Source organism: Melopsittacus undulatus, chromosome 10, assembly GCF_012275295.1.
Source record: "Melopsittacus undulatus isolate bMelUnd1 chromosome 10, bMelUnd1.mat.Z, whole genome shotgun sequence".
Lineage (NCBI taxonomy): Eukaryota > Metazoa > Chordata > Aves > Psittaciformes > Psittaculidae > Melopsittacus > Melopsittacus undulatus.
In genome coordinates this window covers 14,987,357-15,014,739 of record NC_047536.1, presented here as the reverse complement: position 1 = coordinate 15,014,739, position 27,383 = coordinate 14,987,357, and the positions used below count along the sequence as shown (strand labels likewise).

General features: G+C 41.5%; 1 protein-coding gene across 5 annotated transcripts in view; it reads left to right on the top strand.

Annotated features, from left to right (window-relative positions):
• The first annotated feature begins 12,994 nt into the window (after positions 1-12,994).
• The window catches only part of MACROH2A1 (macroH2A.1 histone), a 43,109-nt gene continuing 28,720 nt past the window's right edge, over positions 12,995-27,383 (top strand). For all 5 annotated transcript variants that reach the window (XR_004080315.2, XM_005147256.3, XM_005147254.3 and 2 more), the window contains exons 1-2: positions 12,995-13,132; positions 21,044-21,244. Coding sequence is in view for 4 of the 5 variants with exons in the window: in XM_005147256.3 (XP_005147313.1) it covers positions 21,073-21,244 (172 nt within the window). In the remaining variant the exon portion in view is untranslated. The remainder of the gene's footprint in view (positions 13,133-21,043; positions 21,245-27,383) is intronic.

Below are 27,383 nucleotides of genomic sequence, written 5' to 3'. Positions count from 1 at the left end.
CATGTTGTCTTAGAATCATAGAATGGTTTGGGTTGGAAGAGACATTTGAAGCTCATCCAGTCCAACCCCCTGCAGTGAGCAGGGTCACCTTCAACTAGATCAGGTTGCTCAAAACTAAATCCAGCCTGGCCTTGCAGGCCTCCAGGGGTGCATCCACTACCTCTATGGGCAACCCATGCCAGGATTTTACTATCCTCATTGTAAAAACTTTCTTCCTCACATCCACCCTGAATCTCCCCTCTTTAGTTTAAATCCATCACCCCTCGTCCTGTTACAACAGGCCCTGCTAAAAAGTCTTTCCCCATCTTTCTCACAGACCCTTTTTAAGTACTGAAAGGCCTCCCTGGAATCTTCTCCATGCTTCTGGTGTCGTCATTTTGGTGGAGCTGCGCCAGTTTATGCCAAATAGACAACTCAGTGCCATAAATTCCAAGTAGTGTAATTGCTTGCTTATATTGTTGAAGCCAGTTTAGATTAATCAAAGACAGTTTAAAACTTGTCCTTTACTCTTCACTGTATATCTTCCCCACCATCAGCTTGAAAATAAGACCACAACAAAGTAAGCAGGTTTTATTGCCATTTGTACAACAGCTTTAGGCTCTGACATGTTCCAAATCTGGAATCGAACTGCACAGATCCACCTCTTTGACAGCACGTCTGGCCAGCCATTGGGATGCAGGACATTTAGAGACATGTAGAGGAAACCTTCGCATTGCTCTGCTTTGCTTTTCAGTTGTTGCCATTATTTATCATAAATCTTGGCATGTTTCGGGTTTAAGTTTTTTAATAGTCTCTGTGGAGGGTCAAATTTGATCTGAAGAAATAGAACATGAAGTAATTCTTCTGCTAATGCTCGGATGCTCTTCAGAGGCAGCTAACTGCTGTGTATGAGTGCTTGGCACAGCAGTCCAGGCTTGCCATAAAAAGGTCTTTAATTATTTGAAGTTGAAGGCACACTACTCTCTGCTACAACTCGCTATTGCTACAGAACATGATAAATGCCTCTAGGAAGGAATGAGCCAAAAAGGAAAAAGGAAAAACAATGTCTTTGCTCTCCAGATTTATTTTGCTTTCCTTTGCTTTTGAGTCCCAATTGGAAAAACACAATAATGCGTGGCAAAGCTGTCAACCTGCAGTGAAAAAAGGGCTGTGTTTTGAAGCCATTGCTTCCTAAAGGGTAGAACTGCAACGTGTCTTCACAGATTCACAAAGGAGATGACTCTCTTATTAGGAAATGCAGTTTGGTTTCCCTCCTGGCGTCAAAGAAATACTTGCTTTAGATTATCATTCTGAATGACAGCACTGCTGAGAGGTTTATGACGGGAAGACTCAGATTAAACCTCCTTTAACAAATCAGTTTGTCCCTGTATTTTCCTGATATCTATATGAAAATCTTATTAAATCTCCTTTAAATTTGTTAAATCTCCTGTTAAAAAATCAGTTTGTCCCTGTATTTTCCTGATACCTATGTGAAAACCTTTGCTGCACATGCATTATCCTGCTATCAGCTGCCTAAAACCATGATGAGTGTCTCTGATATGTCAAAGGCACTCACTTCAGCTCGTCTCTGAACCTCATTGATGAAAACGTTCGGTGCACGGGCTGGAACTGAGTTGGCTCATAAGGAAAGGCTGGTACTTCCCAGAAATAAAAATCCCATCTCTGTTAGTCACCAGCTGGATGTGGACAGCATCAGCTCATATTGATATTAATTTTCATACATGATCATCAACCAGACCATGAAATGGGTGGAACTCAAAACCTCCACCAGTGAGACCTCTCTGGATTTGGTGCTCATGCAGAAAAAGAGAATGAGCTGAGTAGTACTTAAACTATTTTAAACTCTTGAGCAAATCAGGGACCCCTGTCATGCTGGCTGTGCATGGGACATGACTTCTGTCACGCCACTCTCCCCCTCCTACACCCTTAAACTTGCAGCAAAATACTGGACTTATTAGTAATTTCCCTAACTCTCTTACTATATTTATTGCCAGAACTGCAGAAACTGTTCCAGCATCCCTTCATTCCCATTTTCCTGGCAGCTCTGCAGCTACATTCAGGATTTATTTCTTCTTGAAAATACAGATCAAGTCCTAGACACACTCATAGTACATCACCTCCTTGGGCAGAGGCCGTCTTCTCATTCTGCTTCTGCAAGTTTCTATATTATTTTTAGGACTGAATTTTTGTTTAATTGCATTAACTCTGCTTTTATTCACTGTTAGCTTGCCTGACAACTACAGTCATTGGGGTTGTATGTTTCACTGTTTTAATATAGTATCATGTTTTCTATATGCCTTCTGAAGGAATAGAGCCCAGCTAATGCTGTGTGGATACTGTAACTCCTGTTCAGGAGACAGGGAGAATGTGGTACTCTAGAATGCTTTACACAACCCGGAGCACTGATAAATAACAATATAAAGCAAAACAATCAATACCTTATGCAATACACTGCAAGTGCTGCCTAAGGAGATAATACACATCTTCAGGATGTATATCTGACAAGGGTCTTTATTTGATAAAATCATCAAACTCTCTTCTGATGAATCCTTTTGCAGCCTCAACAGCTTAAACCTGCTCATGCCAGCTGCAATGTTGTATCTGTTTGCTTCTCATGCTACCATCCTCTCTTCTAAACAGTCAACGGCAATTCTTACACAGCGTGAACTGATCACAATCTCATCATTTTAACTTCAGCAGTTAACACAGTCAGATAGCAAACCTGGGGGGCTCCCCTTACCTTTTCAACAACTGCTTTTTGTGGCTGTTGGGTAATTTCCTGGCTTTAAAGAAAGGAGCATTGCAAAGCAGAGCCGCATTTGTATCACAGCAACCTCCAGCGCAGCCATCTGCAAAGGAGCTGCACTCACGCACGCTATAGTGACAGTGATAAACACTGCTCTCTGCAGCAGGAGGTGCACATTTCACAAACACACGTCAAGCACAACAACCTAAACCAAGCAACAGCCCGTGGTACCGAGCTACCATAGGTCTCCTCCACACTTAAACCTATGTGGTACAGGAGCTCCTGCACAGAAAAAGGGGCCCTTTAACGAAGAAACATGACTTTCCTGGAAACCAAAGGTGGTGATCTTCTATAGCCTTCTCCCACAGCCAATTCCCCATCTTACATTCCTCCCTCCTCATTCCCTCTGACTGGCAGAAGCCGGCAAAGACATGATAATAATAAAACACCCACTGTCTGCTTTGTCTTTGGGTTTAGGATCTCTGCAGAAAACAAAACCTGCTGCTGCTGAAGTCATTTTAAAAGCATCTGTTGTAATTTAGTGACTAATGAAGGGAAGGCCTGGTCTCCCCAGCCATTTGCCATCTTTTCAGCACATACAGAAAATGCCACTAGCCTGTTCTCTGGTGTTACCTCACCATCCTTTCTTTCATCTTCTGCAGCAAATCACTGTCCTTGACTTTGAATTCCTTCTCTCTTCTCTTTCTTTTAATGCCTGTTCATTTCTTTTGATGTCTGAAATAAAAATCAGTGTGCTGGAAATATTGCAGTTAATACGTGGGAATCCAAGCAGCACATTACGGGTGGATCCCATCTGATTTCAGGTGCATCCCATTGACCTCATACCCCACACATTGGTAGAAAGATTTTGTTCAGAAGCAGAAGAAAAAGAGTAGGAGAAAAGTTTAATTAAAAAGAAAAAAGAAAAAGACAAAGAAATAGCCTGATCCTGGCAGAATTTTCCACTTATATTTTAGATGAGTTTTACAGTTTGCCAGTAGTTGCAGCCTTCATCCTTTGCACATTTTTCTTCCTTTATGTCTGCAACTCCTTTCCATACTGGCAGGTTTAATAATGTTGGGACTGTAAGCACCAAAGTACGCAAGTACACTGACATCAGGCATGAAGCATTGCACCAGGAGACTGGAAAGGCAGTTTATAGCATATCGTTTCAAGAGTGGAACACCATATATTTTCTTTGCTTTTTGTAGCTTTCCATAAGAATTCTTCGTCGAGTAAGCTGCTGATTCAGCATTGCTCCCCCCCCAGCAAACTATGAGAAAGTGATGATGTGAAAGTGAAACACTAGACCCAGGACTGGAACAGATCCTTAGATCTGTTGTGCTAGGGCAGAAAGCACATCATCCAGGCCTTTAGATCACTGAGGTTTGCTGAGGTGGCAAGTAAAACATTGTTAATGTTAGCAGCCAGTGAGAGGCAGGAACAACCCGGGGCTGGCTAGCTGAGACCACCCAGGCAGGGATGCCCTGCCTGCTGAAATGCTTCCCAGTGTTATTCATGCCAGCCTCTGCGGCCACAGCGACTCTCCTTCTCCAGCATCAGTTGCCAACTTTCCTCTTTTTGGCACTTAATATGGAGGAAATTCTCCTTTTTGCCAGATGAAATTCACAGATCCGAGGGTATTTGCTAGTAAAATCTTGTTAGAGCTTTGTTCAGTGTTACTCGGGTCTGGTGCAGTTTGTCCATCTGGTCCCTAAGCTGCTGCATCCCTTATGGGTGCTGAGATGCTCATGTTATAGCTCCTGTTATTTCCTTCTCTCTTCAAAGACATTCTGCTGAGCAGGTGCCGTCTGATCTGAGTTTACAAGTGTGTTTTCATCTGCAAGGACCTGAAAAACATTTCAATGCCTCCAGACACCAGGGCATTTTTCAGCAGTCCTTCTGCAGCCTGTATCATTTGCTTTGAACATGCTTTTTGTGGTGCTTTGCATCAGTCCTTTGAGTGCTTTGTCACAGGTTTAGCATCACCAGTTCAGGAACAGACCTGGTTTCGACTAAAGCAGCAGTTTTTCTATAGTCTCTACAACTGAAATTTCAGCCTGTATATTTTTCTTCAGTGTTTTGCCTGTAATTCATATTGTCTCTGCAGCAGCTGGGTTGTGTCATCATGTGCTTTTAATGGCTGCCAATTCCCTTTCTTCTCCTGCATAGCTTAGAGGAAGTCAGGGTAACCTGGCAGGCTCTGATCTGCCCGTCTGGTTCCCTTGCCTCTTTGCACACTCCTGCCTTTTTTTGTGCCCAGTATGACTTCAGATTTTATAGGCTGTATCCCTGTGAGGTTCTGCAAGACATTCCTATCAGAAAGGTGCAAGATTTCACCCTTCAAACCACCACAGAAGAGGGTAATGTCTTTTTTTCCCCCCTGGAAACAATGACCTACGGACTTCCCTGGATGTCAGTTACTTACATCTCTATTAGCCAAAGTAAATCCCATCACTGTTTTATTTTGCAGCCTTATACATTTCTTACACTGATTTCTGGATAACAGCAGGAACTACCTCCAGAGCAGAAAAACTTATCATAGCAGCGTCTATAAATTAGGTCTTGTCTTTAAGTTTAAGCCAGAACTCATAGGGTAAGATAAAGTGGTGCCAGACCACACAGTTCTCTCTAAGAAGGAGGTATAAGCCTCGGAGCCTGGCTTCATTCCCGGACAGATGCCAGCCATAGCCATCTCCTGCTCAGAACGGCCAGCCAGCTCTAGTTGCTCTTGCTTTGGCTGTTGTTCAGCACTAGATTCACAATAAAGCTTAGTGACAGATGCAATAAACCCTTCTCTCATCTACCTCCCACCAGCATTATGATTTTTGTCAGATATTTCTTGACCCTCTCATCTCTTTCAGTGCTTAATGCATCTTCTAGTGATGCACTGTCATCAAATCTTACCCTAATCCAATCCTAATCCTATTTTTTGACATCAAGGCACAAAATACAAAAGCCTAAATTGGGAATTGAGTTCATCTGAGTGCTCCTTCTCTTGTCATGTGTGTTCAGGTACATATAAAATTGAAAGCTGATTTTTTAAAACTTATTTTACACTCAGTGACAATTATTTAGCACTCCACATCACTCCAAAGGCAAAACGAGTGAGTTCGTAAACTGTACCTGCCACTTTTGCTGTAGTGATGTGGCCTATATGTAAGTGGTCTGCCAGCTGATGGAAGCTTTAACGACCCAGTGCTCTTCTAGAGTTGTCAGTAAAGAGGCATTTCCAGTAGCACAGTTCCAGTTAAACCTTAATCAAAAGCTCTGCTGTCTGAATGTAATTTAAACTCCACCTGCTGGCTGAGCTCCTTAATGGCATCACGGCTTCACACACATGGAAAAGGTGCTTCAGATGCTCCCCTTTCAGTGGTAAGGGGCTTAAGAAAGAGCTCGTTATTAGGCAAGACTTTCTAAAGCGATTAATGATCTATAGCTCTGTTTAATAGAAACACGTCTAAAAGATCTGATTTGCAAAGTCACGTTTGAAAATGTTGGCCACAGCAGCCCAGAAATATTCTGAAACACAAATGGGTTTAAGGAGAAGCAATAAATGTCCTCTCGGTTAAAAATATAAGGACTTTAATTCAGGAATAAGGCTTGAAATAGAGGTTTGAGTGACCAGATGTTGCTTTGTTTGCCAAATTCATTTTCCAGAGATATATATCAAGTAACTGTATAATAATGGACTTCACTCATTGTACATACACATGCAGAACACAATACACACACAATAATGAGGGTAATGGGGTTGGTGCAGAAAGTGGACATTTACGTTTGTAGGAATTCTTATTCCTACGTTTTTACAAAACCAGACATTGTCAGAGAATTAGGATTTTGTTTTCTCTTCTTTATTTTAGTACCTAAAAAGCACCTTCAGTGGAAAAACAATCTCTAGAGCAGTTTAAAAGTAGGAGGATTGCATTCAGGAGCAATGCTGTGCACTAGTAAATGTTTCCATGTGTGATAAGGGTAATTTAACATAAAACTACACATTCTCAAAGCTGGACAGACCTTAGAGAAATTATATGATATTAATGAGAGAGAAACCTCTGAGAATTCAGTGCACAGCATACAGGAAAATAAATCAATTTAAGAGGCATATTCCCAAGCTATGGGGGTTTATTCACTATAATCAGTGCATTCAGGAAGTCACCAAACAATGTTTTCCTCTCAAAATAGTACATAGGAAGATTCAGATTTTCATTTTGTTTCATATTCATATTTACTATTCATTTGTTATCCAATAAGTAGTTTATGTGACCATATTTCTATCATATGAACTGGTTGGAAAGTATTTACTACAACTACCATCCAGAGAATGCTTTACGTTCCCTAATGCAACCTGTAAGACAGGTCAACTGACTCTTGGGACTAATTCTGCTTGCCTAGTTGACCGACAAGCTTCAGAATGACCCTCTAAGCACTTCCAAACAAATATCCTGGCATATTTCTCACTGATATTCAGCCCAGTGCTTTCCATAAGCCATTTTAAATGAGCAAAAATGTCATCAGATGAATTAGCAAGAAGCACATAGAAGGAAGTAAGATATCCCAAAACTAATTGTAAGGCTTTATGTAAATAAAGCAACAAGGAATATTTGCCCACAGAAAAAATATATATACATATACATATGCCTATTGTTATCTCCAGACTTTTCCTTGGGTTCAGCATAGTGCATTTTCCTCCCTCTGTAATGGGTAAAATGATATGGTTCCTTCTTCCAGGGGCTGTGCAGAAGGGCTGGGTTGTCCAAGCACAGCAGGATGGATGTTTGTCCATACAGTTAGCAGCACACCCCAAAGCAGCACATATAAGCACAGTCATATTGCAAAGCCCGTCAGGAAGAGAAAAGCAAAACCCAGCAACAACCATTGGGTTTCTCCTTAACGTGTGTAAGCTCTTTAAAGGTACAAGTTCTGAGTAGTCGTCAAGAAACCAAGGCTTTAGTTAGAAATAGCTGTGGTTCATACCCTCAGCATCGGCTCACTGTCAGCTCAAAGAGCCGACCTGCAGTTCTAGAATTCGCTGGAGCCGCTGCCGGGGCTTGTCGCACAGGACAGGTAGTCAGCAGGGCAGGAGAGTGCCAGGAGACTGGAGTGCAATTCAGGTGACTCCCGTAGAGGGAGATGTTGCTTTGCTTCTGCCTTGCTTTCAAGTTTTCCTCTGCCCGTGCCATGGGAAACACTTCGTGTGTTCCCGTCGTCTCGTCGCACTGACACTGCCCAACATGAAGGGGTTTAAGATGAGCAAAGCTTGCACTAAAACTTGTGATTCGCGTCTATTACTTTGTCCTGACACAGAGCTTATCTTCAGACTTCTACTCCACAAAGAGCTAAAGATGCACAGTGGTGACTTGTCAACTGGGAAGACAGCATTACTAACTTTGCAGTTCATGACTGTTTCCTTAACCTATCCTTCTTACATTTCCCAAAGAGGGACAGAGATAGAAATTGTTCTTACGAAGCAATTCCCAGCACTCTGCGGGTCCTTCAGCAAAGTCCAGGGTGACCATGTCACCTGGCAGTCCTGACATGAACACACGGGTGCAATTCGTACTTCTGTGTCCAACACAAACATTCAGCAGCATCATTTCTTCCTTCTGTACTCTCCCTCCACAGAGAGAACATGCCTCAAAATAAAGACAAAAAGTAATGGTCTCTCTGATTTGACTGAATTTATGAAGTTCAGTTTAAACTGAGGACATCAGCCTCAGGTAAGCTGTTGTTTGCTATGACAGTTCATGATTTTTGTATCTGCTAAAGAAGTTTTGTTTAACTTAGAGTTGGGCTTGTTTCATGAGATGGATATGAAAGCTCCAAATTTCATTGCTGCCTGGTATTATGGTGGACTCTAATTCTCTTGACTCCTTCAAGAACTATATTCTATATAATGTCTGTTGTCCAGCATAGGAGGTTTTTTAATTAATATTCCTCAGAGAGGTGATCTGATTTTGCTTTTGCAGGCAAAGAAATGGGTCTGCTTTAAAAATAACCTCCTATTTGAAATGATGTATCATAGCACTCTCATGCTGAACAGCAGTGAGTAAAGTATGCCATAGCAACAGCCACATCTTAATAGCAGATCACCTCCTGGACATCTCCCTCTGTATTTCTGCAATTACCAACTATGTCTGCTACCATCTGCAATTACATAAAATCCCTCTGGCACCTATAGCTATTGCTTACATGGAAAATTAATGTTGGGGAAGCAGTGGGATTTAATAACTAAATATAAGAAATGTGAGTTATTACTACATGACTATCCACCAAGCTTTTCACCAGCTACAAGGAACCATTGAGCAGATCATCGTGGGATGTAATTTTGAATCCTCTGACTTAGTAATATAAATCATAGCTCTTAGATTTAATACTTGCTTTGCACAATAACGCAGAACTTTCCCCAGCCACTCAACATTAAAAATGCAGACACGCAAGAGGCTGCTATGAATACCAGAAGAGAATGAGCTGTTTTGCTTAATGTGCAGCCCAGCATTAGGTTGTCCTCAGGGCAGAAGGCTGACTACAGGAGAAGCAAATACGTGCGCCTCTTCCCTGTGGGCTCCAGGGTATGTCAGTCTGATTTTAGAGCACACTTCTTCCCCATTGCTGGAAAAGAAGCATTTACGTTTCCTGATGTCATTGTGTCACACTGCTGTTGGGCTGCTGATTTTGTAACTCCAAACAGCATTTAGTTCTTATTTGGAAGAAGCAGGTGTTGCAACACATTAGATTATAGGCTAATATTATTCCTAATCTATGATTAATTATGATTTTACAGACTTTGGTGTTATTATCTGTTCCAGTGTCCATTAGCTGTATGAATGACTTCAAAGCTGGGTTAAAAAGTACAGTTATCACAGTGGCTTTCCTTTTCCAGATTAAAAATGGGAAAAGTTTGCCTTCTTTTTTAAAAAGTGGCATTTTGTTTATTATATTTTCAAAGCAATTGATCATGGTTTTGATAGGGATGTCAAATTGGTTAAAATGTCCATAGCTGATACTTGTCTAGAAGAAAGCAACTACTAAAATGGCATAAACATATTAAAAAAAGTTGGTTGGCACAAATTTCCTTTTTGGAAAAAATGAGGTAGCTGCCTACAAAAATTTGGAACAAAAGAAATAAATTGCTAACTTATCTCTGTCTACCAGCTCAGGAAACGAATCTCAGACCTCCACTCTTCTGCCCTGGAAGTATTAAATCTCACCACAACATGTTAGTACCAACTGTCATTTCTCCTATAGAATAACAAGCCTGGCAATTAGTATAGAGTCAATAGTGCCTTGAGAACACTGAGGCAGGTACAAATTATTGTTTTCCATGTTCTGAAGAGGGGGAATATCCTCCTAATTGTCATGACTTGGATGTCAAAGGAGAGAGTGACTATTTGAAAATGGAACTAATTCTGTTCAACCTGCAGTAGATAAAGGGTGAGTGTGAAGCAGCAGCTGACTTTGTCAAAGTCAGCTGTCAGCTTTTGAAGTGTGCTGGAAGCCAAACTGCAGATCTCCATTGGTCTAGATGATGAAGGTAAAAAGGGATCATTAAGATCAGTGTCTCTGACCCTGACCAAAACAGGTATCAAAACACACCATGGTTCCACTATCAGCTTGTGGTCAATCTCACCTGCAGAAGCTCCTGATCTTAACGGGCTAATTTGAAATAATGGGGAAGCTGCATACCTTTATGCTGGCTAGAAACCAGAGAGAAGGGAAAGAAAAGACCTGTCCCACGCACATTTAAGTACTATAGTGCATAATGTCTCAATACAGTTAACAGCCATGGTGGATTACAGCAGACTGCTGGAAGGCCAGTGTCAGCCCTCTGGAAATCACAGTTAATACTCCCCTGGGACAGTCTGGGTTGCATTAAGAGCATGATGAGCACTGGCTGGATTTAGGACAAGGTCACTGTGCCCATATGACAGAGAATGTGAGAATGTCAATAGTATTGTGTACGTTACAGGTACATATATGTGAAGAACCTAGTTAACTGAAGCATGGATTAGTAAGTCTGCAAACAGAGAGGACACTAAGCAGCTGCAGGAGGTTCAGACAGCCCCTTCAGAGAAGTAGGTCATGCCTGAGGAATCTGTACTTTCTTTTGACCATGCGAAAGTGGAGGGAAAACAGCAAGGACCTGCTGACTGAGCACACTACATCTTCCAGAGATACTTCAGCAAGCTGAAGTAACCTAGGAGAGGCATTCTCAATCTCCAGTAAACCCACAGTGACAAATAAACACCAGTGAGAAATGAGGAGATGCATCCAGAATTAAGATAGCTATCCTGAAGTGAAAACACTTATCTAAGTTTAAGAGGATTACCATCAGCCGCAACTCTTCCCACACTGCTCTGCCCCCTCCCAAGTAATAATTCCTTCTCCACCACCTATGCTGCATAAACAAGTTAGGTGTTTATATTCTCAGTCACTCAGAACTATCATCTGCAAATGGTCCTTTGAGACTGCTAAAATTGATTAGAGAGCCAGGGTGTCAAAATGAAGTAAGAGGATGTAAGAAGAATGAATGTAGATACAATAAATGAAGATACAAGGATGTAAGAATAGGAACCATTTATATTAATCATAAAGACAAAGAGCTCTGGAAAGGTGCTTTTTATTATTCTATATATAAATAAATACATCAGTAAACTAGCAAAAGGAATAAAATGTAAGCCAACATTTGGTTTAGCGAGGTAGTTTATGGAGTGTAGTTTCAGAGAGTTTTGTAGCAATGCTCCCTTCTAGACATTCTTGACACACTGTGTGCTTTCAAACTAGGTGCTCTTTGCAGACCCAGTAGATGTTCAGTATGATAAATGTGTGCTCTGATAGGAGGTGAGCCACTCGCTGTTGACATCAAAACAACCAACAGGAGTCTGCATGCTGGCATCCTATCCCATGGACAAGTTGTCCAGGCCCTCAGCAAACTCAGGCAGCTCTCACTCCAGAAAGCCTCACCAAGTGTGTTTAGAAAGCTTTCTTCTAAAGCACAAAATCCAGAGAGTCCCCTTAAGAAACTGACATAATGATGATAGTAGTAAAGCACAAAAACTGACCTATCCTGGTTTCCCAGGTGACTCCTACCTGCGCTTGGAGGTCAGCTCCCTTCACCACATAGCCTTGTATCATTACACAACATTGGGAGTTCTTTACATTCCACACGGCCCTTTGCAGCTCATCATGTCAACAGAGGTATCTGGAGTGTGTTGGGGCTTTTTGTTTTAAATAAAACTCGTGTGGGTGACAGCAAAATGGAGTGGGAAGAGCCAAGCACTGAAGAACCAGCTCTGTTTGGTGCTCTGCACAGCATGTGGGAAGGGCCACTTGTGTGGGTAGCAGTACCAGCAAGGAAAAAGGAGCAGAGCTTCGCAGTGCTGTGAACAGGGAGGAGGAGGAGGTGGGAGGGAACTGGTGTGTGTGGATTGGAACACCGGGAAAACAGCGTGTCCTCAGCTGTGTAAGACGAGCCATGGCAGATGGTACTGTATCCATACCCTTGGCTTAAGGGCAAGCAGGGACTATAGGGTACTTTCCTTAGCAGGAAGGCTTTGTTAGGCAAAACTGTGTGTGTGAACAGCATTCAGGTTACAATTAGCATTGAGGAGCACAGTCAGACCAAGGCTGTGCTGCACAGAAAAGTAATCAGAGATGGCTTGGGCAACGGAGTTTGGCTGTGTTATAAAACCAGACCAAGCCTGGCCATTTCCATGGATGAGAACACTGTAATTATAATGCTAGCGCTTGGCTTGTGGAACTGCACACTGCTTTTGTAGGCTCCACACACTTTTGTACAGGGGCGAGCACCCCGAGCGCGTACGCCCCGCACCAGCAGCTAACCATACAGTCATTCTAGCCTCTCCCCGACCAAGAAACTCCGTTTCGGTAAGGATGCACCATTAACCCCGGCTTTGTCCTCCCCGCGGAAGGTTGAGGAGCGAACACACAATGGCCAGGCGCCGCTGTGGAGCCCGTCACGCAGGGACGAGGCTTCTCCACAACCGAGCCGGGCTCCCACACGGCAGCCAGACGCCGCAGGGGCTGAGGAGCCTTATCCGCCGGCCTGTGGGAAGCCGAGGATCCATTGTGGCAAAGCGAGCGACCCCACAGCGCTGCCGGTACCGAGCCGTGGACCCCCCCTCATGAAGCGGGTCCGTGAGGGGAGGAGCCCCGCGCAGAGGAGGGCGCGCGTGCAGCGGCCGTTGGACGCGAGGGGGGAGTGGGATGTGACGCGCGCCCGCGCAGGGCATTGTGGGAGCTTGGCCGCCAGCCGAGCGAGCCGTTCCCGTTGGCCCCGCAGGCGGAGCGGAGGCAGCGGTGGAGGCAGCGGGAGCGGGGCCGCCGCCGGCCCACGGGAGACATCTTGCTGCCGGAGGCCGTGCTGTAAGTCACTGCTGCGGGAGCAGCGCCTGCGTTACCCTTGGCTGCGTGGGGAAGGAGGAGGTGGGGGTGCCGGGGTGGGCTGTGAAGGAGGTGGGGTCCTGCTCCCACCCCCCAGTCCTTCCCTGAGGCAAACCGGGGCCCGCACCGTGTGCTCTGTCGGTTCTGCCGCTTCTCGTTGTGCCTTCGGTGGAGCCGGGAGAGCCGCCCCGCTCCCCGCGAAATGGTGGCAGCGGGGTTTTGCCGGTGTGGAGTCCGCCGCGGGGCCGTGGTGGCGGCTGTGGAAGGAGCGCAGCGGGCTCCGGGCAGGGCTGGGGGTGCTGAGCCGCGGCCCCTCGCCTCTCGCCGCCGTTGCACGGACGTATTTTGAGTCTTTCCCACCGCGGGCCGTCGGGCAGGAGACCGTGATGTAGAGAGACCGCGAGTGAGAAGCAGCAGGATGTGTTTTCAGTGTGTTTCACTTTGGGATGAAGATGCTGTGGCGTGAAAGTTACCTGCCAGATGTGAATGACTCCGTGAAAAAAAACAGCCAAATGCTACTTATTAAAACCATAAGCAAAGGCTTCAGAGATTGGTAGAAATAAAGATGCAGCTAGAAACAGGGTCTCTTATTCTTTTAAGACTGTCACATCTTGTATAGCCCGCAATATGTCTGCCTGCAGGATCTGAGCAACCTATACGGACTGTCTGGGTGTGGGTGTTTCTCATAGGGGACTGCAAGTACTGCAGGGCGCAGGTGGATGCAGGTTCCTAAGGCTCTGCACAAGGCATAATGCAGGAGCGCCTGGATTTAGACTAGAGACTGATGTGTTTCTGCGTGTAAAAGACACTAAGGGGAACAAATTGTTCCTGTAACTTGTACCTTCCTATAATCCTTTTGTTTTCCTCTGTAATCTTTAAAAGTAAGTTGCAGAAAGGGCATGAAGGCTGCTGGAACCAGCTCGTATGTGAGTAGGGTGATGTAAAGCTGAGATTATTTGTTATTTGTTGATGGAAGCTGATTTGTTATTGTTGATGGAAGGAGACTGGTTGTTGAAATATAGTTGGATGAGGTTGGTTATTTATCTCTTGACCATACAAACGAACAACCATTTTTTTTCCCCAGGATTGTGTGTGGCTGTCACTTAGCAACAGGTTTGTAGGGAACTTCGCAGATCCTCTGCCTCCCCCATTCCAAAGAGCAGAAGAAATAAATAAGCTCAGGAGCAAGTGAGCAATTAATAAAAACAAAACCTCGGTTCTTGGGTACAGCCCGGAGTTACAAGATTTAAGTGGGAACAAGACAGATACAGATGCTTTGAGAAGTGTTTCTTACTGCAGTTGATTATGAGAGACTTTGTATCTACTGGTCCCTAGAAAAGTACCCGATGTGTTTGGGGTTTTGGTGGGTTTTTTTTAAGTGTTCTGAATGAATGGAATTACAAGTTGTTTACTTAGTAATGGTGCATTGTTTTGCCATGTTATGTATCATAACCTTTTGCTCTGAAATCATCTAAATTTTCTGACTTCCTAAAGAGTAACTTTGTTTTGCTGTGTGTAAAGCATACCCTTCCGATTGCCAGTAAAGCCAATGTTGACAGTGTAGATTAAGCCATAAGTGGTCTAAAAACTAGCAATAAGACGGGAATTTCACTAATGACAGTAACATAGGGAGAGTTTAAGCTTAAACACTGCTTATTTTATAGATCAACATTAGCAAAAAGAGAAGTCCACCCATGCAAGCTTAGCCTTAAAAGAAACCAGCATGTTAAAATTTGTCCTTAGGAGTTGTTTTGTTCTGCAGCTAAAATCCCAATGCACAGCAATGGTATTCCCTTGATAAGATAGGTGACTTAGTCGCACACTGGAAGAATGGTCCAAATCTTGTGCTTTCAAAGAAGTTCACAAGTATTTTTGTACAAAATCCTTTTTGTACATCCTTGATCCTGTCAACCAGGATCAAAGCCTGTTGTGTCTTCTGCGTAAAAGGTAGTCCTGCCCCAGTAAGATTATAAAGTAGGGATAAAGGAGCAGGAATCTGGAACTCATGCCCCAAGAGATAAAAAGAGCCCTCAGAGAGCGCCTCTCCTTGGAGACCCAGTGGGCAGCACAGTGAGCATTAGGTTTTGTCAGTTCAGTGCTTCCTAGTGGTAAAATCAGAAGAGAAACATGTAGTGTTTGTGGGAAACTTACTTGCTTCTTAGGAAAGATGCTATAAACACATCAAGAAGGTACAGTTTCTTACCCAAGCCCTTTCTGAAGAGAGGATGGTAAGATTCAGATCATGGTCCTTTCTCCAAAAGGAATGATGTTAGAACCACATCATTAATGGTCTCCTTAGCAGATTGAATTTTTGCATTCCCTCCCTCAGCAGTATAGCACCTAAGTTAAGTTTCATTCTACATCTAGAATGTACATCTACATCTAGATTTTTCCTTGGGAAGCATCCACATGAATTCTTTATTGCATTTTGTTTTCTTCCAAAAATGTCAAGGGGCAAAGAAATTTTCAAAATGTTCTTTAAAACACTCTTTCCGAACATCGAATTCATAAATGGTCCAGTGATTTAAAGTCCTGCATCAAATTTTATGCTTCCTACCTAGCACACAAAATGCTATAGTGTACCAATGGGCTGCATTTCATGCAGTGCTCCCAGCAGTGGTCAGTGAAGACAATTGTATTTACATTTTCCTGACTATTGGTGGCAAGATGCCCAGTTAAATGCTTGTCATACTCCCGGTACTGTTGTTAGTGGAGGTTTGCACCTTGAGGGGATATTTGTTTGGGGACTTCAGACCCATTGTGGAAGGTAGGGACTTTTGCCAGTTTAATACAATTGTGCAGCGGTATTTTGTTTTGCACACAGATTTGGGGAAAATGTTGTTCTTTTTCGCATCATTTACATTATCACTATGGGATTTTAGCCTGTAACAGAAAGTACAAGCATGCCTATTTGGACATTCCTATATGAGAGGAATGTTCTCTCATTTTTCCAAGTGAAAATAAATCTATGTAAGGTGCTACCTTTTCAGATGAGAAATTAACGTAGTTCTGGAAGGGCTGTTTCACAAACAGTTTTGTTTCTCTGTCAGTTTCAAATCACAAAGAGTTACTGCTTTGATAAAACACTTAAGCTAGAATTTGAGATCACATCAGATCAAATGATAAGGGAGTGATTAGCTCTTCATTTATTACCATCGTATCTAGAAATCACAGTTGCAGACTTAGATGCTGTTGTGCTAGGCAAATGTTATTAGAGATCATTTAATACCAATTCCATAAGCAGTGCACTTTATAATATGCCAGACTAGCTTCTGATTATCCAGGAACAGAGCAAGTTAGTTGTCAAAGCAAATTCAAATGCACCTTTTCCAAAAGAGTTCAGTGAGCAGCTCTTGTTATAGAACATAAACAAAGTGAAGAGAGAATAACAATGTAAATGCTGCCAATCTTTTGAAACAGTAAAGAAAATAGCATTGCTGTTAAGTTCATTTTTGCATCACAAGAGATTTTCATCTCAATTTTTGTCCTGGAAAGAAGAGAAGAATAATCACTATATCTTAGTATTTTTTGTACTATAGTAATGTTCTCCTGGATTTCACTACACTTACTGATGTGATGATGTAGATATAAATTAAATCATCTGTTTGCTGAGTGCAGATAATACACCAGTGTAAGCCCATGAGGCCAGGAGCGGCATTCATAGTAATTCATTAAGTCATTAAGAACCACTACCTGAAAGCCATTAATAGCAGGGGGTTTATTACTACTCTTTGATGAAGGTGTCAGATTGACTGAGCTAATGAAGTACTGGTATTTGGAACTCAGGTATCACTTTACCAGGATGTACAGACTGTACTATGATAGGGTTTTAAACCTTTCAGAAAAACAGATGCCTGTGTGCATTTTAGGAAGATGGTATTTGAAAGTGTGGTTTAGCAGAGTATCTATCTTCACACAGAAACAGACAGCCAACCAGAGCTGCTACAGAAAGAAAATGTTAATTCTGCTGCTTTCATCACTACACCTTAATATTACTTTGTTTCTTAGAAAATGCATTTCTGGCTTGCAAAGATGTGGCTGCAGAGCAGCTTTGTAGCTTGAAACTTTGCTGTGAGCTGAATTAATATATCTTCAAATTCTCATTTCTGCCAATCTTGCTGCAGTCTTTAAGGGGTTTTCCAAAGGCTGTGACTCAGGTGCTCAATTCTGCAACTGGGGCAAGCTGTGTCCAAGCACTGCAGAGCCATTGAAGAACACGGGGTTAACTTTGATTGAAAGTCCTAAGTTGACTCATCAGTGATAACCTCTCATTATCACAGTGATAATTTAGTGAACTGTTGCATTAAAATGAAATCATCTTATTGTCAAATCTTTGAAGACTTTGCAATATATTTGGTAAAGTTTCTCAGAAATTCCATGGCAAAGGCAGCAGTGGGGACAGGAAGGAAAGGACTGGTGCATTGACTGTCACTGATTGTGATTTATTTACTTTTTTTATCCTAATTACCCTGCTCCAATTTTGTCTGAACCATGGCACATGTGATAAGGTTCCCTTTGGTTGCCTCCCTCATCTGCTGGCTAGCAGTGACTCAGCACACAGCTCTGGTTCATTAATGTTGGCAGCATTCCAGAGTTTCTGGTGTTACAAAGATGAACATTTGGAGAACATGTAAGCCACACAGTTTTCTCTGGTTTTTGAACTCTTGCCATGCTCTTTACATTGAACTTTAATACATTTTTTTTTGTTTTGGTGACTGTTGCAAGTGAAATCTTTTCCATTTCCCTTATCTTCTGCTATGGAGAGCCAGGAGTAGAAAAGAGACTCTGGAAGGTTGTTGGGCCATCCCTCAGCTTGAAGGTAGAACAGAAAAGTTCTCCAAAGTAATGATCCTGAATCCATAATTAAGCCTGAAAAGGGTCTTCCATGGAAGCCCCTCTTTTTCTCCCCCTTCTGAAGTATATGATTGGCAAAATTAAAAGTGGTACTTGAAACTTAATTGGAATTTCCCTTCCTCCATCCCCAACATCTAGCAGTATAATGATTGACTACATGTAGGAGTGGGATCCATGAGACAGGAAGCACTGAAGCTAGAAAGCTCTTTAATGTACAGTGTAAGAGGATCAGGTTAATTGTCAAGATAGGTCCAGGGTTATCTTGAATATTAATGAGAGAAATGTGACCAGGAGTATAAAATAAAGAGGGAAATAAACCTCTAGAGTTTGCAGAAGTGATAAATAAGCTTATTATGACAGAAGAAAATATGCCATTTTATATACGGGTAGGTGTTAGATAGCTGCAGATTACAGAAGACTTGAAGGTACTGAGTAGGAATAGTATGTTAAAGGGAAGAACCTCTGAACATCAGGTGAAAGAGGTTGGAAATCAACAGTGAAGTGTTTTGCTCAAGGGTGATATAAGGGAGGTCAGTTTAGTGTGGCTGATAATGACAGTATGTTAACAACAAACTTAGCATTGCTCTGGATAGGTGATATGTATCCGGAGACAGTGATATACAGTACCCATTTGTCTCAGTGTGTGAAGGAACCACTTCCTTCTCTATGAATAGTCGTTTTCTTGGAACTGAAAACGAAGGGGCAGTGCTCTTTCATCTCTTCCTGTTTCCAGCTACAGCACAGCTGTGTGTGTGTGTGTCCCATTTGGATTTTTAAATTGGGTGAGTTGTACTTCCTCCAGCTCCCTCAAAGCCTCTTTGGCAGTAATTTGGTGTTGCCACATCATCCTTTGATCCAAATATTACAGCAGCTGGTGGCTAGATGACACTCTCCTAAAGGTGAAAAAAAAAACCCCACAACATTAGGAAGTAGTAATTTACATTTACTCTTCCAGTTATTCTGCCTATCCCATAAACTCATAAGCCAAATTGTTCATAGAAGCTTCCTGCTTGCAGGTTTTATCTAGAAAAATCAGGGGTTTCCATCATTCATGTATCAGTTCCAAAGCAAAGGAATTATGAGGGAAGCTAGAAGCACAGGTATTTCTAATGCCTGCTTTCCCTGGTGTTTGATTCAGTGAACAACTCGACATTTGTGAGGTTAGACATGCCTGATATTGATGGAAATGGAATATGAACTGTGAAAATAATTTCTGGCAGAAAGTCCATAGCCAACTCAAAACCACACCCAGCTTTGTGCTAACAAAGACCTAACTAGAGGAGAGCATGCAATTAAATGGAAGGGGTTTTGAAGCCAGTTGTGCTTTCCAGTTATTTTCTCCAGGCAAGAAAATGGGCTTTTGTCCTCTTCATCATAGAATAAGAGTTATTACAAAGCTGAGCTCACAGCAGAGCAAAGGAGAAGGAGCCCTTTTGATGGCTTCCCCCTTCCACAGTTTCCTGTCTGTTTTATGGCATATTTCATAAATGTAGAGTGACTTTCATCTGAGCTACTAAGATGGGGTTGTTTACCTCTAACAAGCAGTAAACCCATTGCATTTATTTTACTGAATGTGCTGTGCAAATACAGACTCTTTCATAAGTGGAGCATGGAAGCAGAAAACAAAAGTGATGTTTGATACATTTCTTTAGTTGTCCTGAGTGGTCTTCGTTGATAGTTATGTAGTCTGAATGTAGTGACTCACTGAGAAGTAAAAGACTGGAGGACATGTCAGCACAGAACAGAAGTTGCAAAACTGAGAAGTAGGGTTGGTGAACCTGTTCTGCTTAATTCTGAGCTTGCCCCATTGTGGATTCAGATGTATGGCAAATACAGTTAGGTTCATTAGAAGAGAATGCAGAATAAAAGAGGAAACCAGAAAGAGAAAGCAGGCTTACAGGGGCTCCATTGTGGAGTGTACAAACACACCTGCAAATTTGCATTTGTATTAGGTAGGATTCGTGCAGCAAGGAATGAACAAGGATGCACAGAGGTGTGTGCATCACTGATGCATGCCTCTGGTTCCCCTAGAGTTCAGCTTCAAGGGAGGGAAAGGTGGGGACTCTCCTCTGAGTTAATTTCACAACCTAACACATTGCCTAAACCTTTAAAGATACTTTGAGAGCTTGTAAACCCTCCACCTCTTTGGATTTGTCAGCTTCTATTTACAGGCTGAGCAGAAATGAAGGGGAGAAAAAGAATATGCTTGACAGCTGTATCAGCAGTAGGACATCTCTGAGATGAACTGAGATACAGTTGTCAGATCTGCTGGGTGCTTAGACCACCATTATGTTAAGGAAAGGTGGCAGATGGAAGTTCATCGGCTTCCTAGAGGGCATGTTGAAGCAGTATGGTCATTGATGTGGAGGTAGTTGGCTCAAATCTAAAGGGACTAATTTCAGATCTTTCTAAAAGTAGAACATTTAGTGTATAGGAAATGTATTTTGCTACGCATAGGCTTTGTTCTATGAATTCATATGTGCTTGAAAAAAGGGTTTTTTTTTTGAGGAAGGTGAATCCATTTTATAAAAGCATTAGTGGGTACAATTTTTCCTAGTTAGGAACATAGTTATTCATGAGCATAAGTCCTACCACAGCTGTTCAAATGCCCAGTCAGGAGTTCTTCCCAGAGAGCAAAGGGTTGTGTCCTTGCAGAAAGCATCTTCCACTCTAATGCGGAAGCTCTGCTTTACATTAGGTAGTTATCACACTGTGCTGCATTAATGGTACTGGCTTCTATCTGTTAGGAATTTCCAAAAAGTAGTTCCAAAACAAATTTATAGGAAATAATTTCTCTGGCCTATCTATTTGCTGTATAAAATCATTCTGGGATTGCAATGGCAAATAACTTTCCACAGGATGTTTATTTTAGATTCTTGTATATACTCTAAAAAGGCACCTTGTCTCTATGTTTTAAGCACCCCAGTGCATTGGCTACCCCAAAATACTGCTCTGCCTAGAAATTCAATAGGTGGTATTATAGCATCAGTCCTCATTGATAACCTTTTATTTCTGTTTTGTTTCCTTCCTAATATGTAGAGTGCTGTTCCAGAGCCAACACAGACAAAATGTCCAGCAGGGGTGGAAAGAAGAAGTCAACCAAGACTTCCCGTTCCGCAAAGGCTGGGGTCATATTCCCTGTTGGAAGAATGCTACGTTACATTAAGAAAGGCCATCCCAAGTACAGAATTGGTGTTGGTGCTCCAGTGTATATGGCTGCTGTACTGGAATATTTGACTGGTAGGTTTTGCTGAACAATGTGAAAGTAATAATGTAAACTGAATTCTGCACAGGGAAAATAAGAAAGAGCCTCCGATTTATAGATGGCTGAGAAGTTGTAGCTGAAGTGCATGGTTGGTGATCACCCATCTAAGCCAAAATCAAGGTATCCCCTATCCTTGCCTCAGCTTGGATGGCTTTTGTGCATTCCAGTGCTGCATCTGCGTTGACATATAAACACTCTCCTTCCACAACGACAGGCAGAGGGATTTGTTAATATCAGTGAATAAGGGCTGGGCTTACAGTGTTGCAGTGCTTCCTGCTTCAACTTTGTGCCAGGTGGCTTTGCTTGGGTTACAATTGTCTGTTAAGCATATACATTCCTTTTACATAGGGAGTTTCTCGGTGTTTACACAGGGCTGAGGTTGCTTACAGTGTTGTTTAAACATTTCTGTTGAATTTACAGATAATTTTTGAGACTACATATGCTGCTTCCAGTTTGGTTGAGTCTGTGTATAAATGCACACTGTTGTTCTGTTCTGCATCAATGCAGCTTATTTGTGTAGTCCTTTTTATGTTCCTCTCATCACATGAGCATGAGAACACCTTAAGTCATTATCTTCTTCTCACAGTACCTTCTTGGAGAAGAATGAACTGCTATTTGTCCTCCATTTAGAAAGGCGTTTCAGAGGAAGAAAATGCTTTGCCAAAGACAAACACAACTAGATATGAAAGTAAAGATCTTTACAGTAAACAGTTCTCCTCTCAAACAAAACTTAAAATGTTGGATTTACCCCACAAACAATGATACAAAGGTAGTCTTTTAATCAAAACCTAACCCCAACTATAATAGCACCAACATATGGGCTTTTTGCCATATTGGCTTGTTTAAAATAAAATAAATTTCAAAAAATGGATAAGAATAAATCACCAGTTCAGTCACATTCACATGGCTAGGTTGACTTCTAAGTGTATACCTGTAGGCTGGAGATCTAGCAAAAAGCACAAGTGGTAGATGGATTACAGTTTGGAGATGCTGTTAGCATGATGAACAAAAAGCTGGAATTGGATCTAATTTCTCATAGCAGTGTTTCTTTTTCCAGTGCATCTGCTTATGCCAGTGTTTTGGTCTCAGCAGGTTCAAGTATTTCAAGGGAGAGTAGTCTATGAGGTGTTACAGAGTCTCTGAGGAAGCAATACAGTTCATTCTTTCTTTGACTTAAGCACATAATAGCAAGATGTGGTTTAACTTTGCTAGGAGAAGCATTTAAAACTGAAGTGACCTGACTGTTAAGACAATTTTAGTTACATCTTATAATAGATATTGACATTGAAGAACAGAAGTAGTCTATTTTATCTTTTTTTTGCTGTAAAGTTTCTTCTTCCCCTAAAGATTAAGATTGGTAATATTAGAGAATAATAGAGAACCTGTTTTCTGTAAGGTATTCATATTACATTATTGAATTTTCTTAGCCATCAGATACCTTTCTGGTTTCCTTCACTTGTCCATGTTCACAGTTTTCTTTATTTGGGCCTTTTCTTTCAAAGAATGCTTTTAAACTTCCTAGATGGCCTTAAAAAAATTAACATTTCCTTCAGCTTGGTTCCTGCTTACAGCAATAACAACTCAAATAAAATGCTTCTTAGGGTGAAGGATGCTTTGAATGCTGCCCTTTTAAAGTAGAACAATACAGGTGAGCTTCAGCCACTGCTAATGAGCAGCACATGGTATTGCTTAACTCTTTGATTTAAAGTGTTTACTAAGGTACTGGTGCCTTGGCCAGCTGAGAATAGGCTGGGAAATGAAGGTGTTTCTTTAACTGCTGGGCATCTTGGGAAACTGTTTGAGGAGGTTTAACAACAACAAAGCTGAAACCACTTGCATACATAGCTTCCTTAAGAAAAAGAGAAAAGGAAATGGGGAAGGAGAGCTAAGGGGAAAAGTGCCCTTTTTCTTCATTTTTTTGTTTTCTTAATTAAAGTATGCTTAAGCTGGTTTTATTGGTTGGGTTTTTCCTCTTAAGGCAAGGTAGGTAGTCTTAGTATCTTGTATCTCAGGGTTTTCTTTAATTCTCGTACATAAATGCATCTCCAAAGCACAGATACTCTTTTATTTCCTGAGTTAGCAATAGCTCTATGGTTTATGACTGTTTCAGTCTGGTGATTTTAGTTTTTTTTTTCCTTTTCTCTTTCTGTAAGTTTTTCACTCTCTATGTAGTGTAATTTTTTCACCTTTAATGCTCAGCATGTTTTCTGAACTTTGGGTCATTTATTTTTTCCAGTATAATTCAGAAACCCTCCCTTGAAATGGGATGCTTGGAGCTTTTTGGTTTGTGTTCCTTCTTACCTTTTGTTAGTTATTACTTCACAAACCCAGAGAAATCCTGACTTCTCTCCAGGAGAGCTTTTAAAGGTGATCATGCCAGCACATGATCTGAGACTAAATCAAAGCATTTCAACCATTTCAAAGTAAAAGCAGGAACATGACATAATAGGAAGGAGACCATGTGAAGTGGCATGCTAATAAATTGGCTACATCAAAAACCCAATCCTGTGTGTTCAGGAAGGAGGGAAGAAACATAAAATATCAAAAACAGTTGTAGGAAAGAAGAACTTCAGAAAAGACCATGAGGGGAAATGGCAGGGATGTGACCTAATAGAAAGGAACCTAAGGTTTGAAAACAGTCTCGTGTGTGCAGAATATGGCACTGATTTTAATCCTTTAGAAGATGAAGTGCTAAATTTTGCTGCCTTTGCTAAAGCAAACTTAACTCTGTAAATCTGAAATTAGCCCATAATGTGCTCAGATCTGAGGTTTTGGTTTGGTTCAGTGTGAGATTTGAACTTCTATAATGCTTCCAGCTGTTCAGACTTGGAGTTTTGTTTGGGATTCATCTGTAGTTGTGACTTTATCCACTTGGTACTTTGAAGGTAACTTACTGTTACCATGTATATACAGCTACTCATTAGAAGTAAAAATATATGGTCTCTAATTCCCTGTAGTGCATGGGCCCATCTGTAATTCAAGCTCTTCCTCAGTCTATGCCCAATGAAATGCTTTTTCAAACTACAGTTATGCCGTTCTTACTTTTGTATTAGCCTATTCATACAGAGTACAGCTCCACTAGCAGGAGCACACACTGTTTTAGCACATAGGAATTAGTCCGGTTGCTGTGAACTAAAAACTGTATGTCTTTGCTGTGCTGAATTTCAGTCACCTAGCTTCTGACAGCTTCATCCACAGGGGCTGGCTGCTTTGCATCTTCCCTGTGTTGTCTGTTATAGTAACTTCAAAAGTAATCATAATAAAACTACTGCGTTATTAGATGTACAATTTGTCTTCTGCCCTTCAGCTAATAAAGTTATTTTCTTTATCTTCCATTTAAGTATACTTGACATAAAGAGGTTGCACAGCGAGTATTCTTCTCCTATTACTTATTCACTAAAGGTTCTTCTTCCTTACAAGTAATATTACAGTGTAATTTTCTCATCAGCATACTCAGTGTATGCAATTTGGTTTCTTAAGCATACCACCCACTTATTCTTCCCTGCTTTTCATCTAAGGAAATGAAGTGTGATGTCCACTGTAAACAGGATGCCTATTCATGAGTGAATTGCAGAAGGTACCTTTGAATTTTACCAATGTTGAAGCAAGTGCATGTACTTCCTTTCTTTAGTCTGGAGGGATAGTGTGGATGCTGACGAGCTATAATGCATGGTTCCTATTTCTTTGCAGTAGCACTTCATGCAGTGCTGCCTGTCTTGCACTACATTAATCAACATATTTGACTAATTTTTGCTTCTGCTGCAGAACTAATTTTAAGCATTATCATCTGCTTTAAGATAGTTTGGTGTTAGTAATTCCTTTTGTCTTCTTTTGTTATTGTGGCACTTGTTTACAGTGGTTCATCACTTATTTATCTTCCATAATGTGTACTGCAGAAAACTGCAATCCACTCCTTATTTGCTCTGCAAAGTAGTGCATCAGTACCAGTTTATGGCAAGAGAAAAATACTAGGTCAGTCCAGAGGATGGCCACAGACTTCACTCGGATGAAGCTGTGTGGCTTGTATTTGTCAGAACTGGTGCAGCCATATGTGTGATCAGGTATGTTTCTTTCAGATGTATAGTTTGCACAAGTTACAATCTAGTCCAAGCTTTCTTGCTAACTGAAAATATACTCCTTTGCCCTTAAAAAAGAGAAATCTCTAGAGCATATTTAAAGGCAGCAAGAACCAGGCCTGCAAGGGATTTCTGCTCTCCCTGGCCCCCATTGTCTTCTCTCCACTGTAAATAATTTTCAGTTGCCAAAATGTCATAGCAGATGAGGAGAGGGAGAAGTTTATAAAACAGCAGGAGAACAGGAATACAGAAGAAATGAGGCTTTGATTTATATAGTCCTGTACACAGTGAAGAAAGGTAGGAGAAAATGTTAAATGTCTGTTTTCTCCATTAGATTTTTCTCTCTCAACTGGATTTTTATTGCCCATTGTGTACTATTGATCCTGTATTTTGTTCAAGTGTAAAACAAGCACCTTTTGAATGCCACGGGTAGAATTGCATCTGAGGCATTCTGGTGCTTACCTGAGTGTTTGTTTCCAGGCTTTGTGATGACACCAGAATCCCTTAATGGAGGTTCATGTGCTGGAGTTCAGATCGTTGCATTTTCATCTTGATTAATTTTCGATGTGGAAAACTTTAAGCCAGCTGCTGATAGGCTGCAAAATGAAAGTCCTTCCTCAGTGCAGGAAGTTTCAGATGCTCACTTTCCGATGTGCAAACTGATCAACCTGAACTGCTTTTCACCTCTCGTGTTCTGCTTGCTGCTGAAAACTTTTCCACAGTCACAGAGGAAAACAATGCTTTGCCCTGTTTGTCAAAGCAAACGTACTGCTGAGCTTCTGCTTGGAAGCAGAGGGGAGCTTGGAGGTCCACAGCAAAAAAGCATTAGGTTAAAAGCAGGTTCAAGTTCCAGGCACTCTGAGACTGCCATAAATAATGGTCTTTAGGGAGTAATGAAATTTAAGAAGATAATTAATTGACAGTATCTTGTTGATACTGTTGAAACATGCATTCACCACCAAGATACATTTCTTCTGTTTAAATGGAAGCACTAGTCCCTGTTATGGTATTGTGCTACAAACTGTGTCCCAAAAGAGATTTAAAATAAACTGGGGACTTGTAGGACTTGTACTTTACTTGAGCAAGCACAAAACTACCTCTTCAGATCCTGTGTGGCTTTAATATGGATCACTACTGGACCTAAAATACAGCAGGGCTGTTGATGGCAATAGCCTCACAAGCAGAGACCTTTTGAGAATGTCAGCATAGCAAAGCTCCTTTGTAACATTCTTCTTCTAGGTAAGAGTTGTGTCATGAGAAGTGAGATTGTTATGATTTGACATTGCTCTGCTTGTAAAAAGTGCCTCTTTAGATACAAAGCTTGCACTGTTAGCAGTTGAATGACCAACATTCTGAACTTACAAATGCATGAATTTACCATATAAATGAAGTTTTCTCTCACTGATATGCCCTGCCTTGGCTCCAGCCCTGTAAACACATATGCACCTGTTTTACCTTGTAGTTCCATAAACTTCAGTTGATATCCAGCTTAAAAAAGCTAAGTCAATACAGAATTACTTACTTGATTAGGGTCCTAGTGTATTCACCAAGCGGCACAGATCAGGGTTGATGAAAACCAATAAAAGCCAAAGCATTTTCTCATAATAAAAGCCCCGTCATTGTATACTGATATGTCAATATAGACACTTAGTTCAGAGGGATAAATATGTATCAGAATTCACATTAATAGTAAACCAGGAAATTAAAAGAATTAGGAAGTTAAATAATATTGGATCTCTTACCAAAAAATATAAAACATGGATGGTATTGAAGTGTAGAAAAGCGCTGAAGTGTGAGACACATCAGAAGGCTCTAAGTGGAAGTGGCTTTTGTGGCCTGAACTTGAGTTTTATGTAAACAGCAGTCTGTCATCTGCCTCACAGAAATGCAAAGCTTACAATAACTTGGCACAGTTACGGGTTCTCCTCTACAGGGCCTACTCTTGATAGAGCTCAGACACTAAAGACTTGGTTTGGGTTTTTATTGTATCCAAAGAGAATGATTGTCCTGTTGAGAGTTAAGGTTTCATCGAGGTTTG